Source organism: Leptonychotes weddellii, chromosome 2 (assembly GCF_054177405.1).
Source record: "Leptonychotes weddellii isolate Sample4059 chromosome 2, ASM5417740v2, whole genome shotgun sequence".
Classification (NCBI taxonomy): domain Eukaryota; kingdom Metazoa; phylum Chordata; class Mammalia; order Carnivora; family Phocidae; genus Leptonychotes; species Leptonychotes weddellii.
In genome coordinates this window covers 123118732-123138558 of record NC_138370.1, presented here as the reverse complement: position 1 = coordinate 123138558, position 19827 = coordinate 123118732, and the positions used below count along the sequence as shown (strand labels likewise).

The 19827-nt window shown below is 43.4% G+C and overlaps 1 protein-coding gene and 1 long non-coding RNA gene across 3 annotated transcripts in view; both read right to left on the bottom strand.

Moving 5' to 3' along the window:
• The window catches only part of SCARB2 (scavenger receptor class B member 2), a 71942-nt gene that overhangs the window by 48565 nt on the left and 3550 nt on the right, over positions 1 to 19827 (bottom strand). Inside the window, exon 2 of the mRNA XM_081813146.1 lies at positions 649 to 806. Within this exon, the coding sequence (XP_081669272.1) occupies positions 649 to 806 (158 nt within the window). The remainder of the gene's footprint in view (positions 1 to 648; positions 807 to 19827) is intronic.
• LOC115944500 (uncharacterized) lies at positions 14891 to 19748 on the bottom strand. 2 transcript variants are annotated; one of them, XR_014143189.1, is made up of 3 exons: positions 19164 to 19748; positions 18557 to 18641; positions 14891 to 17965 (listed from the first exon to the last, which is right to left on the bottom strand). It is a non-coding gene; the product is annotated as an uncharacterized LOC115944500 (long non-coding RNA). The 2 variants fall into 2 exon arrangements; XR_014143188.1 differs by having other exon boundaries at positions 14891 to 18641.

Genomic DNA, 19827 nt, shown 5'->3' with positions numbered 1-19827 from the left:
ATTATTGGGGGTGGGTGGGTGGGAGGGGTGGGTACTGCAACAACAGGGAAAATGCTCTGACCATAAGATTCCTGAGCACCTCCCTCTATTAATCTTCTAAAAAATGATTAAAGTGATTCTACCTCCCCTGTGTTTGGAATTGGTCATCCCTGCCAAAGGCTCTAACCTACCCTGCCACTTGGTTATCTCTCATAGCCAGGAGGGGTGGGGAAAAGAGTGAATAAGAAACAGAAAGGCCTGTCTACAGACAAACAACAAATTGTACGACCTGGTCGAAAACAGTATGTGGGGGACGGAAATAGAGGAAGGCCCTATAAGTCATTTAAGAGAATCAAGGGGTAACCTTAAAAGGGTTGGGGGTAGGGAACAGCTCTTCATGGCTCAATAATCACTTACAGCCAACTCAGGAGGAAGCAGCTGCATTTCTAAATATAACAGGCTGAGACAGGCCCTAGTCCACAAAGCCTTCTCTGTTGAGGTGTCACAGGCGTGTGACAACCATCAGCAACATTTCAGACAGATGTCACCCAAACCTGTGCTCCCCACCCAGCGCACAGAGGATGCTCGTGGGAAGAGAGGTGGACTCAGCCCACAGTGGGGTCACTCCGTATTTTTGGTTGGTATGGCAGGGAGGTGGTCAGGACTCACCTGTAGGTATATGGCCCCACTTCTTCTAACCGAGGGGTCTCCCCTCTGAGGATCTCCTCTGGATTGGTGACATTGAAGAAATAGAACTGGGCATACACAGGCAGAGGGGGCTTCTTCCAGGAGTCGAAGGTCTCGGAACCGTTCCTTAACACAGTATTCTAGGGGAGAAAACCAAAAGGAGATTGTGTGAGGCAGTTGGCTTTGAACACAGAGGCAGAGAGAGGGACACTCCCTGCTCTGACCTCCTGGCTCACATACTGTTTCCATAGGCATTCAACTGTGGTCCCTAGGGGGGAGGGCCAAGCCTTAGGTCAATATGAAGCCCACAGCCCTATTAAGCCATAAAAGGTCTTCAGTAACTACTTGTAGTAAAGGAAAGATGATAGCCATAGCTCATGGGAAGAAATGGTGTCACCAAAACCAAGGTCATAGATTGAATACCCAAAAGGCTCTATTGACTTTGTTATGAAGATGGTACAGCTGCTGTGGAGGCCATTCTGAGAAGCACTGAACACTCTCAGCTTGCCCCCATGGTAGAACAACAAGGCGATAGGCCCAAGAAGGCTGGATTTGGTCTTTCCATGTGAAGTAGAACCACACCCATCCTTACCACCTCCCGCAGCAGGGGCTTCACAGGAATTTTCTCATTCAGTCCCGAACAAACCCATAACATAGAGATGCCTATCCCTGTTTTAAAGATGAGGAAGCTGAGCCTCACTGATGTTAAATGCTTGAGGTTCTTTATCTATAATCCTTCCTTCATTTCCCACCTTTACTATGTGTTATGGGCCCCCTCCCAAACTCATATATTGAAATCCTAATGCCGAGCACCTCAGAATGTGACTGCATTTGGAGGCAGAGTCTTTAAAGAGAAATTTAAGGTTCAGTGGTGTCATTCAGGTGGGCTATAATCCAATATGATTGATGTCCTTATAAGACAGAGAGCTTAAGGGTGGGAGGATGGGTTGGCCTGGTGGTGGGTATTGAGGAGGGCATGTTCTGCACGGAGCACTGGGTGTTGTGCACGAACAATGAATCATGGAACACTTCATCTAGAACTAATGATGTAATGTATGGGGATTAACATAAGAATAAAAAAAAAATAAAAATAAAAATAAAAAAAAAAAGACAGAGAGCTTAGGACTAAATACACACAAAGGAAAGACCATGCGGAGACACAGGAAGAAGACAACACTGACAAGCCAAGGAGAGAGGCCTCAGAAGAAGTGAACCTTGATGATACCCTCATCTCAAGACTTGTAGTATCCAAAACTGTGAGAAAATGAACTTTCCTTGTTCAAGTCTGTGGTATCTGTTATGGCAGCCCTAACAAACTAATACACCTTGGTCCCCCCATGGGAGGAGTATTCTTCTCCACCCTATTGACTTCAGGCTTGGCCAGGTGACTTGATTTGACCAATGAAATGTGGGTGGGATGGCAATGCCCCAATTTTGAGCTCAGGCTTTAGAAAGCATGGCTGGTTTCCACCAATCACCCTTTGCCAAGAGAAGAGCATGCTTCAGGTAGCTGTGGATCCTTCAGCCAAGGCCCTAAAATGGTGATGTGTGGACCAGACACGAAGCCTGGAGTCCAGCCCAGTTCAGCTGAGCCAGCCAAGCTCAAACTTCAGCCACCCTGCACACCACGAGTGTGAAATAAATGTCACTGTTATAAGACACTGAGACTTGGAAATTGTCTGTTATGCAGCGCTGCAGTGGAAGCCTGATTAACCTAGCGCTCAAGGTTAAGAGACAGAAACTTACTTCGTAGTAGTCTCAATCGTCCTCAACTTGTTAGTGGGGAAAAATCTGCATTTTTTAGGGTACTGAAGTACCCAAGAAAGATAAAGGGATAGACTGAGAATAAACAACCCAAAGTATGAACAGTCATTAACTCTTGAGTGTTGGGAATCTGGATCACTGTTATTTCCTCCTTTATGAATTTTGGTATTCTCCAACTGTTTTATAACCGATGAAGAAATGAACATTGAAAACATTTTTAAAAGAAAATCAAATGAGGAAAACAATTTTAAAAAGAAAATCAAAAGAGGAAAATGGGATTGACTGGTATAGACATCGTAAGGCCAGTGGTGAACAGTAAGACTAGATGGTAAAAGCAGCACCCTCTGAGGTCACCTCTCGCAGTGAGGCTCTGAGTGACAACAGAGAAAGGGACCGGCTTCAAAGCATGTCCGATACCACACGCTAAAATGTACTGTGATGCAGCAGACAACAGAATGTCACATGTTAGTAGTCCAGGCCTCTGATTTAATAGAAGGAATCTTGCAAGGGAACTTGATATGGCTCTATTATTGAATAGAAAATATCTCAAGAATCTCTGCAGGGAAAAGCAAAGTGGCTCTGAGATAAATGAATGCAGAAAACCTAAGCTCTTCGAAGTCAAGCTAGTGATCCGGAGGGCTGAATGTAAATTTACATCCATGCGTTGGCCATGCCGTAGAACTGGGGATTATTTGTGGTTTGGCATCCGCTCAAAATGTCTAATCGTCAGATTTCTCTTCAAACAACACATCATTGAAATATTTCTGGCCTTTACTATCAGTACTGATTTTCTGAGATGAGATCAGATTGACGAGACAGAAAAATTTAAAGACAAACCATGAAACGCCTTTCCTCCAACTTTGCGGATTTAGCTCAGACTCTCCTGGGTGAAGCCCTCCCCACCCGCCCTGCATGCATGGGTCTTCCTCTGCCCAGCACCTGAGCAGCTGAATCACTAATTTCAGGCGTTTTTTTTTTCCTAGGCAAAGAACTTTATTAACCTTGTTTCAAACTTTATTCCCAGGCTTCTTCAGCTTAATTAACTGCAAAGAATGAATTGTGTATAAGCAAAAACTGAAAAGAGCTGCAGTGTCCAAGGGGCTTGGGCTTAAAAATATTAGAGATCTAGTTTTTATCAGAGCCATGAAAAAAATTTTAAAAAGCAGTCATAATATAAAATAGCAGCTCCCAGTAACTTCTTCAAGTTTTATCTTCTTCAGAAGTTGACTCAATTGAGTTTGTTTCATTCTTGGAAGCTTCATCAAAATTCTCCACAAGATCTGGAACTTCATCACCATCATCCTCTCCGGTAGCAAGTGGTGCTTTTCCATCCACAGATTGTTTGGGCAGAGCTTCAGCCAGTCTTCTTCTTCTTCTTCTTCTTTTTTTTTTTATGATGTTATGTTAATCACCATACATTACATCATTAGTTTTTGATGTAGTGTTCCATGATTCACTGTTTGTGTATAACACCCAGTGCTCCATGCAGAACATGCCCTCTTTAATACCCATCACCAGGCTCACCCACCCCCCCCACACCCCTCCCCTCTCGAACCCTCAGTTTGTTTCTCAGAGTCCACAGTCTCTCATGGTTCGTCTCCCCCTCCAATTTCCCCCCCTTCATTCTTCCCCTCTTCAGCCAGTCTTCTTAAACTAGTCAGACTGTCTGCACCAAGTTGGTTTAAGATACTGGGTAGCATTTCTGTCAGCCACTTTGTCTCAGCATGGCCTGTATTGATGAAAGTGTTCGCTGCCAGCGATACCTGAACTTTGGGGTTGTTAAAGTGGATCACTGGTTTGTGAACACATTCACTTCTTCAATACCAGAGATATTGTTTACCCCTAACTTCTTTAAGGAGAACTGAAGTTTTTTATCATCTGCTGTAGCCGTTCTATGAACCACTTCTTTCCGCGAGCAGTTCCTTTCCCACCAATGCGCACTTGGGCTTGCAGTTTGGCGAGTTTCTCCTGGTTCATAATAGTTTCTTTCATCTTGTTGGAGCGGAAATGGACTGCATGGGGGAATAGGGTTGGCGCTCAGGGGTCTCGGGCGGACCAGCTGAGATTAGGTGCACACACGCGGGGATGCAAGATGGCAGCTAGAGAGGTAATTTCAGGCGTTTTTTTAAGAGGCTTGTGGTCTTTTTTCTTATCTCCTATCTTAGTTATCTGAAGAGGAGCAGGAGAGAGAGTCAAGCTCAGAAAGTAAGAGAACAGCAGAACTGGAAAGGTCCTGAGGTTGACAAGATAGAACTCAGGGGCTCCGGGAGGGTAAGGGGGTGTGTTGAGGGTCAGAGCTGGGGCTGGAATCCTGTGCGGCTCTTCTCTACCCTCCGACCCTACTTCTGCATATAACATTTAAAAAAAAAAATGGGTAGAAATATACTACACATTTTTTTTTCTTTTTAAAACTTTATTTCAACATAACTATGCTTGCAGAAATACACTCATATTGGTTAACAGAATGTAATTTAAGTTTAACTTATCCTGAACAACTTGGACCAAAAACTTGGTACCTAGTTTAAATTACACTACACATTTAGTGGTACAAGTTATATGGTAGAGTTTCTCCACCATAAAGTATGCACGTAGCTTCAAGAAACAGCTTAGTAACATGAATTTAACCTACCTAAAGCTAATATATTAACTATGAGAAATCTAACGTATAAATAATAATTTGTCTTCTAGAGGATTTTGAAGGTCCAAAGATATTTTTTAAGTTGTCTGATTTCATTAAAATAAGGACCTCTTTTTCTTGTCCATAAACTTCCAGAATAGGGCAAGGCAATGATGTCCTCTCCTCTATGAATTCCTTGAGTATCCCCCTTTCATTGGATGCATCATCCCTTCTTTTGAACCCCATAACACATTACATTGGAATTTCTTAGGGAAAACGTGGTCAGGACAGAAAACATCTTCTAAAGATCAAAGTTAACAGGAATCAACATGAAGCAGGCCATACCAGCAACCGAAAATGAGGACAGTGCATCTACTCAATATGGTAATATATGAGGTTAACTGTTGGCTTTTTCAAACAGAAGGTGCTGACCTACAAAGAAAGGGTCTTTTTTTTTTTCCTTTGATCTTCCCCACAGTGTCTAGAATGATGCAGTTCTTGGAGAAATATCTGTTCAATCAACAAAATATAGTACTAGAATACTTGGGCACAGGGTGCCTGGGTGGCTCAGTCGTTAAGCATCTGCCTTCAGCTCAGGTCATGATCTCAGGGTCCTGGGATCGAGTCCTGCATTGGGCTCCCTGCTCAGTGTGGAGCCTGCTTCTCCATCTCCCTCTGTCCCTCCCCCTGCTTGTACCTTCTCTCTCTCTGACAAATAAATACATAAAATCTTAAAAAAAAAAAAAAAGAGAGAGAGAGAACACTTAGACACTAGCTTCTACCGACTTTGCTTGTAAGATGCTGGGCAAGAAGAACTTTTTTCTTTCCTTTTTTTTTTCCTTTTTGAGAGAGAGAGAGAGAGAGAGCGTCAGCGCAGAGCCCAACACAGGGCCCGATCCCACCAGCCTGAGATCACGACCTGAGCCGAAATCAAGAGTGGACCACTTCACGGCCTGCGCCACCGTGGGGCCGTATGTAGTACCTGATAGGAGGCCTTTGGAGAGGCACAGGCGAAAGGCGTGGGGGTCACATGCAAAGTCACGGTGCCAGATCTCGCAAGAGCAGCTCCCAAGCCACAAATCCAAGGAAACTTTAAAGTGTACCCAGAGGAGATGGTTGCTCACTGGCCATTTTAGTCACTTTCAGATACGAGAAAGCAATAGCTTCATTAGAATCACATAAACATGGGAAATCTAGCACCTATCAGTTTGTGCATCTTATCAGTAAGCCAGCACCCTAAAGAGCTAAGTGCAGCCGGTTCCCTTTGTGGGTGGAAAAAAAAAATCTGTGTCCCTCCACGACCCCTCTGCCTAACAACTATTTGAAGCAGTTGCTATACCCTTGGTTTTCTTGCAAAGTATAGAACCACGAATGCAAATCATCAAAACACTGTGTATGTGCTAGGCACTGTCAGAGATACCCATTCCAGAAGCTTGCCCTCTATTTAGGGGAATCCTGACACACACATGCAGGTTAATCCACAATATAAGGTAGTATGTGATATATGGTCAATGAGTATGCCAGAAAATGGTCTCAATAGTGTTCAGAGAATGGGTTCTAAGAACTGAGATGGAGAAAGGCAGTCCTTAAAGTGAGCCAGGGAGAATGAATAAAAGTTTAGCAAGCAGAGGGAGGTCATGAGGGTGGACATCTTATGGACAGCCAGGGTTGATTCAACTATCTTCTCTGTCTTGGCAGAGTGGGCCCTTCCTCTGTGCCTTCCATGTCCACCTCTCTTGGAACCCTCCGCTTGATCAGAAAGATTGTGAATGTGGAGAATGAGACAATAAAACATACAGAGATGGGACAGTAGCAGGTGTGACTACGTGTGGATTTTATAAGGAGTAGGGAGATTCATTTAGTGAGACAGGTTAGCGTCATAGGAGCCTAGATTTTATCTGATAGGCAATGGGGAGCCATGGAAGGTTTTGAGCTGCAGAGCATTATCAAGAGCCAGGCACTATATTGCCCTTTGTCTCAGTTAATTCCCTGAATGGCCTACAAAGTGAAAATCATTTTCCCTGTTTTACACTTCAAGAGACCAAAGCTCAAAGGTTAGGAGAATGCCTAAGGTTTGCAAGGTGGAGTCGGCCTCCCACCCCAGGACTCACTCCAAACCTGAGCTCCCGGCATTGTTGAATTTTACCAGAGCCTCACGTTCCTGGAAAACAGTAAATGGTTCAGGAACCCCCCTTCTGTGTTCCAGGAAATGGCTTACTGCAAAGAAACACCTTCCCCATGTAACTTAGATAAGGTTCCCCCCATTGTGTACCCCCCGTTTACCTAACCAGGCCAGACACAGACCCTCCACATTCCCATTTTTTGCCTCCTAACTAATTAGTTGAACCACACATTCCCACTGATTGATGGGAACATAATGCCTATTAATGTACAGCATGGTGACTATAGTTAATAATACTTTATTGTATACTTGAAATTTGCTGAGAATAGACCTCAAGTGTGTTCCCACACACACACTCCCCCCCCACACACACAAAGGCAACTATGTGAGGTGGTGGATATGTTAATTAGTATGATTATAATAATCATTTCACAATGCATATGTTATTCAAAACATCAGGTTGTACACCTTAAATGTATACAGTTTAAAAACATTTTCTAAATTTGAGTATAGTTGACACACAGTGTTACATTAGTTTCAGGTGCACAACATAGTGATTCAGTAAGTTTATACATAATCCTGTGCTCACCACAGTGTAGCCGCCGTCTGCCACCCACCAGTATTATTACAGTACCACTGACTACAGTCCCTATACTGGGCCTTTCATCCCCGTGACTTACTCATTCCAGAACTGGAAGCCTGTACCTCCCACTCCCCTTCGCTTATTTTGTTTTCCAGTACCATACATAAAAGTGAACTCAAAATGGATGAAAGACCTTAAATGTGAGACCTAAAGTCATAAAAAGACAGAACAGGCAGTAATTTCTCTGACATCAGCCAAAGCAAACATTTTTCTCAATTATGTCTCCTCAGGCAAGGGGAACGAAAGCAAAAATAAACTATTGAGACTACCCCAAAGTAAAAAGCTTCTGCACAGCGAAGGAAACCATCAGTAAAACAAAAAAGGCGACCTACCAAAGAGGAGAAGATATTTGCAAATGATGTATCTGATAGGGAGTTAATATCCAAAATATACAAAGAACTTACACAACTCAACACCAAATATGTATAATTTGTATTTGTCAATCATACCTCATCAAGGTGGAAAAAAATGCTTGTTAGCCCAACTTTGGTTAAGCTTCTCTCCTTCCCAGCCTTGTTTACTCTCCTTCCCTGCCTATAAAAGAGGCTCCAGCAGATTACCCTGTCAGAGTCCTCCCTAATGCACATCCCCTGCTCCCTATTGCACTAGTCCTTTCAAATAGTCTCTCCTCACCTAGGCTGGATTTGTTTTTATTTGAAGCTCCTAACTTTTGTGCCACGCTGCCTATTTTGAGTCGACACAGGCAGGCGAGAGGTGTTTTGGAAGGTTACATGGGCACAAGTGGGAAGGATGGCCTGGCTGGGATTATTGTAAGGATGATATGAGGTTTCAGCAGAGTGCTAATCTCAGGCCACACTCAAAACGCTCAATGAATGGTAACTGTGATCCTGATTATTGCCACCTTCAGGGTGGGGAATCAAAGGTCTCGGTTTAAATTAAAAAAGGAATCATGTCTGTTGAAATATTGACAGTCCAGCAAATGTTAAATGATAAAAGAGAAAAGAAACCACACAGAAAGTCTTTAGTCATGATCCTCTCTTATAGCTCTATCTATAATTCAGTTTAGACTGAGACAACAAAGAATTAGCATAAAATCAGAAATAACCAAAATGTCAAGCAGAAAAGAATGATTTAGTGAATTATGATAATTCACAGGCTGGAGTAGAAAGCAACCATTAAAATGATAAAGACTACAGGGAAATAAGCAACATGCTCATGATCTATGTTAAATGGAAAAAGACAGTGTAAAATACGTATATATGTACAGAAGACTAGCAGATAAAATGCAAACATGAAAATATCAGGGGGGTAAAATCCAGATAATTTAAAAATTTCGATGTTTTAGCTGCTGTCACAATCTCTAAGCCTCTACGCTAACCATCTAATCACACACATCTCTATGGGACAGGGTTAGGAGGGGTCTTCCATTCTCTCTCATATTTTTCTGCATTGTTCGGATTTTTTTTACAACAGAAATAAATTCTTTCTGGAAGCTGAAAAAATAATCATTCCCTTATTTTTTTTTAAAGTGAAAATCTAAGACAGAAACTCAGATTCTACAAAGTGTCATTAATAGGGCCTGAGGGAAAGGAGGAGTGGATCCACAGAGAACCAACTTCATCAAGGCTCTTCCTCTGTCCTTGCACAACAAAGGCGAGACTGATGCTGCATCAGCTGTGCTCAGTTCTCCCACAAAAGCTCCAGGAGCTGCCATCCCCCACACTTGGCTTCACAGTATTTCTTTCCCTATTATTGCCGGGATGGCTGATCGAGCAGGCTGTATTCCTTGCCAACTCTTCCTGACACGCGTCACAGCGTGTGACGAATTTCAGAGTAAGAAAGGACCTGCAGTCTCATTTATTTATTAAAGTAAAGAAAATCACCTCAGAATTATAAACCTCGAAAGAATCAGCAAGTATGAATGGACAGATGGGTTAACGGCCCGAGTTTATCCCCTTTGGTTTGCGTCCAGCTCTTAGGCAACCAAAAATCCAAAGACAAGTAGAAGCGTCTCCAGAAAGGAGGGCTAAATCCTTCCCAGAACAGAGGGTAAAACTGGATGTTTTTACAACAGTCTGACTTGAACTTGTTCCTCCAAATGTCAAGTCGACTAAGGCAGTTTCTTGGGATAGAAATAAAGATCTAGCACACCTGAGTCCTTAACTAAACAGAGCAAATGCAAAGCCTAACGATGGAAGGGATCCTTGACAGCCTGCCAGAGTCACACTGATAGCAGATTCTGTTACAACCTGGGGTCCTCCTCACCATCTGCCTCCTGCTTCCACCCCCATCGCCAGCAGCCCCCTCTCCCTGGCCACTCTTAGTGGCGTCAACACCCACACAAGTCTCACACCACTTCTTCTTCCATCCAAGTCTTGCCCTCGAGAGTGTTGGCTTTTCCTGCACATTTAATGTGTCTCTTTTCCTCCACACCACGGTGCTAGATGTTTTTCAAGTCCCAGAGTGGACCGCATGTCGTGTGTGTACACCAAGTGGAGAAGGAGAAGGGGAATGAAAGAACAGAGGGAGGTTCATAAATACAGTAGCCTCCTCATTTTTATCTCCTTCCTGAGACATTCACTTCAGGTACCATTCCTACCAGGGCCAGCTACTATTTCCTGAATCAGGAAGGGAGTCAGGAGTCAGGCAGGGGCTCTGCTAGGGCTTTATGCCACCATTTCCAAGCCTGACATGGACCCTGCAAGGTAAGAATTCCTATTTCTCAGATAAGGAAATGGTGGTGCTGGCCTTCCCAAGTTCACAGAGCCAGTTAAGTCAAGTCACATCTGACCAAGTCCAGGTCTGTGGGTTTGCAAACCCCATGCTTGGCCCCTCTAGCAGCTGCCAGGAGACCACACCCCCCAGGGGAGAGCTGCCAGAATTAGCAAATAAAAACAGAGGCTGCTAGCTTGAGTGCATCCCAAGTATTGCACGGATTATGTCCCAAAGTGCCTTAATTCTTAGGTGATGCATGCTGCAGGACTCAGGACCAACACACTGTGATGCCTGCAATTTATATTCAAATAATTTAAGAAAAAGTATATCAGAGAGGAATGAAATAAATATGGCAGGATGTCAACAACCGATAAACTGAAGTGAATCAAAATATTGCAAGAGATGTACTCACCAAAATATTATTCACTGTTTATCTGAAATTCAAATGTGACTCGGTATCCTATATTTTATCTGGCAACCCTACCCCGGGGAGACTGTAAAACTATGGAAAAACCCTGACGTAGACTCCCAGAGCTGCCTGGGGAGTTAGGCCTCACCTCTGGAGGAGAGGAAACTAGGCAGCTGCGTGAAGTCGTGGTAAACTCCCAGGCTGGAACAGACGCATGAGGGGCTGATGAGGGGAGAACTGAGCTCCGCCGTGTCCACGTAGCTTCTCTGCCTCGTCATGCTAATGAGTCCAAAAAAGCCCCTCCACCTCCTGCCAGAGGATGGTCCAGAAGAGGGCTTCATTTTGACCTGAAACCTCTAATTTCTACCCCCAGATCCTCAGGGCATTCAACCGTACACTCCCAGGGGCTTGCCCTGCAAAGGATGGATTCAGAAAGGAGCAAGTAATAACCTTAACCTCAAGCCCGGAGAACATCTGGCACAAGAAGTCATGAATTCTGCCCAAGGCAACAAACCAGTTCCCTTGGTCACAAAGAGCCCCTTGCACAATTTTGACATGAAGGTGTGGCTTGGGAACAACTGATTGTCCTCACGGAGGATTCTGCCCCAGTAGTGACAGTTACCACACAAACCCTGTGATCAACCGAGTTTTCCAGTTACACTAAATGAAACCTCAATGCAAGGTCCTAAATCAGTTTTACCATGTGACTTTGGATATTGCTTATAAATTTTAGCCAAGTAGAACATGATGGATTTTTCCAGGCATAGTACTGTAGTACTACTACCAAAAGAAAGATTGGAAAGATTACTGAGTCAGGTGGTGAATCTACAGTGTCAACAACCAAATTAATCATTTAAATGACAAAACTTATTTTCGGCTTATTAGCCAATACGTATAGATTGAGAGATTTCTATGTGCCCAACAGACATAGGCTGTTCTCACAAAGAAATTTAGCTAAGGACACAAAACTGGCATGACGAAGCAGCCAGTGAACAATGATGTGTGAGGCTCAGGAATTCAGCCCAAAGAGGGTAATTATTTGGGTCATCTCCGTTGTATGGATCCATCCTAAAGTCCCCATCTGGACATCCCACAGGCAAAAGTCAACGTGACCAAAAACAGACTTGATTTTTCTCCCCTCATCAATCCTAAATCCTATCCTCCTCATCTCCACCTCTACTCCTGATCCCAGAGGTGGCCTGGGCAGCAGCAATACCATAGATGATCTCTTCTCCAGGCTCCTTTCAAATCCATTCTCCACCTCAGCCTCCAGACAGTTCTGTCAAAAGTGGCCTATGGGAGCAGACAGGATCAAGTCCGAGGTCCTTCCAGTGCTCACAGGATCAAGTCCGAGATCCTTCCCCTGCCCCACTCAGGGGACGCAGCCCGTCACCTGCCACCGTTTGTCACTCCCTCATAGGCACTTTTTTGCGCCAGTGACACTCAACCACCCACGCCGCTCCCCAGGTAGAAGCTGGATTAGTTGCTTCGTGTGGGGGCTGACATGACGTGATACAGCCAACAAGACACAACACATCCAAGTCAGCCGGACAGAGATCTTTCAGGAAGGCAGCACTAGGAGGGTTGCTGAACCAGCTGTCCTGGTATAAGCCACTTGCAAATGTTAAGAATAAGCACCGAGGGACCTGCATTAGGCTTGGATGGGAATAGGTAAAACCATTAAGGCAACTTGCAGGACTCAAGAGCGCTGCTGGTTGTTCTTTTAGTTCAACAGAGTGCTAGTTAATAATTAAACACAACTTGAGCATCCATATAGCCATCTACACGGTCTACATTCACCCAGAGATAATGCAGACCAACGCTGACAACCTGCCCTAATCGCGTGTGAATGATTCTCACTAGACTCCAGGTTGATAAAACTCACCAAATATCAAAATACCAGGTTGTTTGCTTTGTTTTCTTAAAATTTCTCCCTGAGGGGCACCTGGGTGGCTCAGTGGGTTAAGCATCTGCCTTCGGCTCAGGTCATGATCTCAGGGTCCTGGGATTGAGTCCCGCATCGGGCTCCCTGCTCAGCGGGGAACCTGCTTCTCCCTCTCTCCCTGCCCCTCCCCCACCATGTGTGTGGGGGTGTGTGTGCACGCGCTCTCTCTCAAATAAATAATCCTAAAAATAAATAAATAAATAAATAAATAAATAAAATTTCTCCCTGAAATGAAGCAAACCCAATCCAGACTCTTGTAGTAATGTAAGCCCTTTGCACTGCTTACCTTTTTTAATTCTCTGTTGAGGTAAAAGAAATAAGCTGCCATTAACATTCTACCCTAATTCTCTGACCTTATTTTCACTCAGGAACAAATGCACTGGCATTTTTTTTTATGTCACTGTTGATGAGCTCATTTTGCTTTAATTGCAATTGTAATAATTTCAGCTAATGAGATCTGACAGTTGATGTTCCAACATTCGTTCACGTGGAAGGCTGCTACTCTGTCTATAAATGACAGACAGGACAACGGGGTGGACCAGTTATCCTGAAAAGCTCCTGCTACAGAACACCCACTAGACCACTCTCTAAATGTTTCCACATAATAATAAATGTGAAACCAAGGCTGAGAACTGCCAGCCCAGAGGGAGAGAAAGCAGCCACCAGATGGAAACCGAATCAAAAGGACCAGGTGGCCAGATGTGTGTGCAGAGGGAGTGGTTGAAGGAGTAGATGAGAAAGGGGATTTTTAAGATGTGAATCAAGAAGAAGGGTGCCCATGAAAACAATGCCCGGTTCTGTGTGTAACTTGTGGAGCTACTCTGATTATTTTACAACCTGCTGGGTTGTGATTATATCTCTGAGTTGATATAAGTGACGCTTTCATCACCTATGTCGAACTTGGGCTCCTCTTCCTTCCATTACCACTGATTATCAGAAGTACAGCATTAAAAGCAACTCCCCTTAAAGTGGGACTTGCACGAGTGATTATGCTCTTCTAACAATGGCATTCTGCCTCTATTTCTCTAGAAAGAGTGTAAAACTCAGATGCTTGATGGGGTCAGGTGGGTGTGGTGAGTGAAGTGGATGCAAGTTTGCCCATTTGTTTGATGTCAAACCCTAGCGATAATATTCACTTCTCCATAGAACTATGCCCTCTTTCATTTTCTCTCAGCCTCTTCCATTTCCCTTCTTTTGGTAAAGAGGTTTGGGTACAAACAGATATTTCTCTGCTCTAAGAAAGACAACAGAGCAGACACAATGACACAAAGGGCACCTTCCCTGGGCCTCCGAGTTAAGGAGCCGGCAGGAATGGGAGGGTCCATGGGCACAGGGAGGGAGGTCCCCTCTGAAGGGCAGCCTCATTCTGTTCAGACAGCTGCCACACAGGATTGTGGTGAGGCTAGCACGCAGAGCATCCACATGCTTCAGGTGAAGCTGGAAAGCTGGATTGTTGGGTGAAGTTTCTAGATTTTAAAGGTATAGTGAGGCAATGACCACTGGCCTACAGAGCATAATAAAAATGTGAAGATAAACAACAACATGAACAATAATATGCAAACAAGGTCATCCCCGAGTATGTAAATTTTCATCTACGCATCCTTGCATTCATCCAAGTAATACTTACTGAACATCTACTATGTATGACATGGCACTTGCTGGAATGGGAAGATGATACAAAGCTAAATATGGCAGGGTCCCCACCTTCAAAGAGAGCTTTCAAGCCAGCTTTAAGTACCAAATTATGTTCTAGGGATTGACATTGTCATAGGCAGGGCTGACGCCAGAGGGGACTTTTCAAATAATTCAATTATAGAGATGCTGATGGTCCAGTCTAGTTTGATTAGCACACAGGGAAGACAATGATTCACTGACCCGGCATCACCGAGGACCCAAACTACTACCTTTAACCATGGACTTGTGTGGAAACTAAAGGAAGGTATGTACAACACACTAAACAAAGTCCTGGTGGCTTGAAAACATTAATAACATAGTTTCCGAACTGTTCTTACAGAAATATAACAGAGATACTATGTTATTTTTCCAAGTTATTCTAAAAATCAGCGTAATTAATTAAATGAAAACTAGATCAGCAGCTCTCAAAGTGTGGTCTGAGGACCTCTGGGGGGCCCCAAGACCCTCTCAGGGGGTCCACAAGGTGAAAACTATTTTCATAATAATATTAAGACATTATTTGCCCTTTTCACACTCATTCTCTCCTGAGTGTAGAGTGCAGTTTTCTAGAGGCCAGCAGACATGTAACAATGTCATTGCTCTGACAGCTAATACGTGCTGTGTACTCTTGTGCTTTAAAAATTTATCAGTTTTCATTTCTGATATTGTAAATACTGATAGCTATAACTCACAGAAACACAAGTTCTTTGGGGTCTTCAATTTAAGAGTGTAAAGGGGCCTGAGCCCGCCAAATTTGAATTAGAGTCTAAATTCTGCAAGGGTAGGATTATGTCTACTTTACTCTTGCATCCATAGCTCCTTAGCACATTGCTGCACAAATGGTCCACACTCGGTAAATATTTGCTAAATAAATGAAAGACTGCCAAAGCATATACATAAAAGTACTTTTAGATATAGACGACAAACACCAAAAAGTGGCCTTATTTTCCTCAGTTGCTTTTGACCGGTTACCAGCTTTGACGAAAAATGGTCCCCGCATTTAGTACACCATGTATGTATAGCATATATCCTGACGACACAGGCCATAAATGCCTAGTCACTTGGCCAACATCCTATGTTTGCATTAATGATTGCTGATTCTCCCCCAGGAAACAAGCAAAAGTCTGGCAGAACAGATGGCCCCTTTGCTGCGGCCTGACAGAATGAAATCTTGCACTTTATTAAGAAAGCAAGAACGGTTCTCACAAGCAACACCCTTCCCCTCCCCCTACCCAAATCCTTCCTTTAATGTAAACTTGAAAAATGATAGTAACCACTAGTAGTAACAGTCCTCAACTGGAATTATCATCTCTTTCAGATGTCAACTATACCAGATGAAATTAAAAGTAAATAAAGAGTGGGAATAGAAGCACCCCATTTTTGTAAAGTGTATCTGTTACTATACATGCATAAATAAAAATGTGGAATAGTTAACACTAGGTTAACAGTAGTTATCTCTGCTTTATTATTTTTTGTTGTATCTGACTTTTTATAATGGCATGTATTTCTTATCAGAAAAATAAACAAAAATAAAGAATAAAATACAAAGGTTAAAAAAAAAAAAAGGAATTGCCATCTCAAGGAATAAAGATGTGGGCTGCCATAATCACCATCCAAACCAGTCATGGGCTGCATGGTTAGTTTTTTAACTTGGGGGCCAGTCCTAAGGAGTCTGATTCAGCAATGCTGGCATCATCTGCATTTTTGAAACTCTATAAGTGATTTTGATGCAGTTCCTAGAGTCTAGGGACTATACTGAGACCTACCGATTTACTCCATTGCCTTAACCATTAATAATGAATGCACTCATGGTCACCATGAATTAGTGAGATATTGAAAGAAACGTAATATGATTTTGATATCACGAGATCATGTTTCTAAAAGCCAGGGAGGAGTTGGATAATTTTGCTTAGGAGTTAAAGAATCTTGCAAGGATAGTGCCTCTGTTTAAGGATCTGTGATTTCTGCTTGTGCTGAGCCAATCACATTACTCTGTTACACATTTGGAAAGGAGAAACCAAGAGATAAAGCCTGCTCTTGGGAGGCTCAGCAGCTGAAGCATCACATAGGGCTGGGGCTGAGGAAGCCCTCGATGAGTAAACAGCCTGGGCACAATGAGTCAACAGAGGAAACACTTTGGTAGGGAAAAACAGAGGAAGCAGTGGGAGATACAGAGTATGCCTGGGTCCTGCTGACTTTCCAGTTTCTACTGTCCTCTCAGGAGGCCTTACTGGCCTGTGGTTCTCACCCTTAGACTCCCATGAGCTTCCTCTTCCAGCTTTACAAAAAAAAAAAAAAAAAATCCAATCATTCTGAAGACAGCTTGAATGGGCTTTAGCTCCTTGCTCCTCTTTATTGCTAAGAAGTGGAGGACAGTGTGGTATTGGGGATAGAACATATTGTCCAAACCAGGGATCTTTTAAAAGAAAAGAGGGTGCTAGTAATTATGCCAGGACAACAGATGTAAATAAACCAGGACTGTTGCAGGCAACAGGCTCTATGGTCATCCTTGGGATGGGAAAAGTGATTTAGGACACCCAGCTTGCATGCCTAACCCTACCCCTACCTCTCCATCTGGCCTTCCATTATCTACATTTCCAGTGGCACATTAATATAAAGGCAATTTGGTACCCACCGCCATCTATGTTAAAACTGATACGGGCTCAGTTTCCTCAACTATAAAATAACAGATTCAGTAATGCTTCAGGTTTTTTCTTATTCTAAGGTTCTAAGTCTTCATAACCCTGAAAAGAGGCAATTTGGGGGATGAGGTAGATAGGCAAGAAGGAGTCTTTTAGGATTACATATAGTTGAGTGCTGTGAATTGTGTTAAGACTGTTGAATCACAGACCTGTACCTCTGAAACAAATAATACATTATATGTTTAAAAAAAAAAAAAAAAGACAGCAGGAAGGGAAAAATGAAGGGGGGGAATCGGAGGGGGAGATGAACCATGAGACACTATGGACTCTGAGAAACAAACTGAGGGTTCTAGAGGGGAGGGGGTGGGGGCATGGGTTAGCCTGGTGATGGGTATTAAAGAGGGCACGTTCTGCATGGAGCACTGGGTGTTATATGCAAACAATGAATCATGGAACACTACATCAAAAACTAATGATGTAATGTATGGTGATTAACATAACAAAATAAAATAAAATAAAAGATTACATATAGTTGATCATCTTTACATAAACATACATGAAGATGTTTAACTAATTCGACTTTAAAAAAGAAGACCCCCACATATTCACCATTAATGTTATTTGGTTAAATTATCAATGATTCTATTTTATTTCTTGAGGCCTTAGCAGAATAGCTCCAAAGTTCTATGGCTCCCAAAAGAGGCTGGCTGTTCTTGCGTGCCCAGAGTCTCAGGTCCCGGCCAAGGATAAGTATGTTTGTCCCGTTCACCTCGTTCCTGACACCTAATGCTATCATCCTTCTTTGGCCTGTGAATAGGAAGCAAAACATGTGAACAGTTTCTTTCCTTCTACTGGTTCCCTTGCCAGCCCTTTTCTTTTTAGCCAGCCCGGACTCTGGCTGGCTCTGCATTCCCATTTCTGGGAGATGTTCAAACTGTCGGTGAGTCCAGGGGCAAATTTAATATTCTGAGCTGCATAGCTGCTCTTGAACAAAGCTCACATGCCTGTATCATGAGGCTCAGAAGTTTGGAAGGAGAAGGAAACTTATCTACTACCTAAGCTTCAGCTCACAGATGACAAAATAATAGCTACAAACAATAACAACTGTTAATATTTGGGCATTTTGCAAGATGTTGTGCTAGATGTTCTAGGTCAATCCTTTCATGTCATTCTTGCAACAACCCTAAGGCAGGTATTCTTATCACTCCCATTTTCAAAGTAAGAAACCTGAGCTTTTGAGGGGTTCAATATTTGCTACTTGGCTTGCTCAACTTAATCCAAATATTTGCTAGTGACAGAAAAAAAAGAATTTTCACCGAGGTCTGCTGATTCCTAGAACACCGTTCTTTCAACTCAAATGACCAAAAGTGAGGCAACAGGCATTTACTGTGTACCTACCTTGGACCAGGCACTGTGCTAGATGCCAGGACAATTAGTGGCCTTACCAAGCGAGACAGAACATAAAATTCTGCCCTTCCAGGCTCTGGGGAGGAAACAGAGATTGAATGGTTTCTTAAGAGCTCTGTCTTCAGGGCAGTCAAAATGCTTCAGGGATGCCTGAGTGGCTCAGTTAGTTGAGCGTCCGACTCTTGATTTCGGCTCAGGTCATGATCTCAGGGTCCTGAGATGGAGCCTGGTGTCGGGCTCTGCATGGTGTCTGCTTCTCCCTCTTCCTCTGCTCCTCCCCTCTGTCTTTCAAATAAATAAATAAATAAAATCTTAAAAAACAAAAACAAAAAAACCCAAAACGAACACTTGCTCAGAATATCCCCCAAGAAGTGGGTGTGAGCAAACAAAGAGGGAGACATTACAATGCCTGTTTTGCAATTGAGAAAATTGAAGCAGAACAAATTGTAGGGCTTGCCCAATACAAGGCGGTAACCAGTGGGGCCAAGAATGGAACAAACTGTCTTGGTTCCTTCCACTCCATTCACTGGCCAAAATGTAAATCTCCCTTTAATCTTAAAATCTTCCCTGCAAATTATCCTAATAGAAATTATGTTACCAGGGGACCTGAGTGGCTCAGTCGTTAAGCGTCTGCCTTCAGCTCGGGTCATGATCCCAGGGTACTGGGATCAAGCCCCGCATCGGGCTCCCTGCTCAGCGGGAAGCCTGCTTCTCCCTCTCCCACTCCCCCTGCTTGTGTTCCCTCTATCGCTGTGTCTCTCTCTGTCAAATAAGTAAATAAAACCTTTAAAAAAAAAACAAAAAGAAATTATGTTACCACGCTTCTCACAATCAGCCAAACCTACTCATTTGAATGGCACCCCTTTCCTCTCTTCTCTTTTTTGATATAGACAAGCCAGGGTATGGATAATCTTCAAATGGAAAAAAACCCTAAGAACTGGGAGTATCAGGGTGGATTTCATTACAACTATACTAAGGTCAAGTTATGAAGGAATTGTTTTGTGACGACACCTCTGGACATGACGGAGGCAGCCATGACTACTCAGCTATCCCCTGCCTGATACTGTGCTGGCTGCTTTACACAGGGTAGCTCGCTCAGTCTCCCAACGGCACACACACAGGCAGGTCCCGGGTTCGTGGGAAGCTTACACGTCGTGAGGAGACCCTTCCTAAGAAAAAGAAAATTCTGGGGCGCCTGGGTGGCTCAGTCGTTAAGCGTCTGCCTTCGGCTCAGGTCATGATCCCAGGGTCCTGGGATCGAG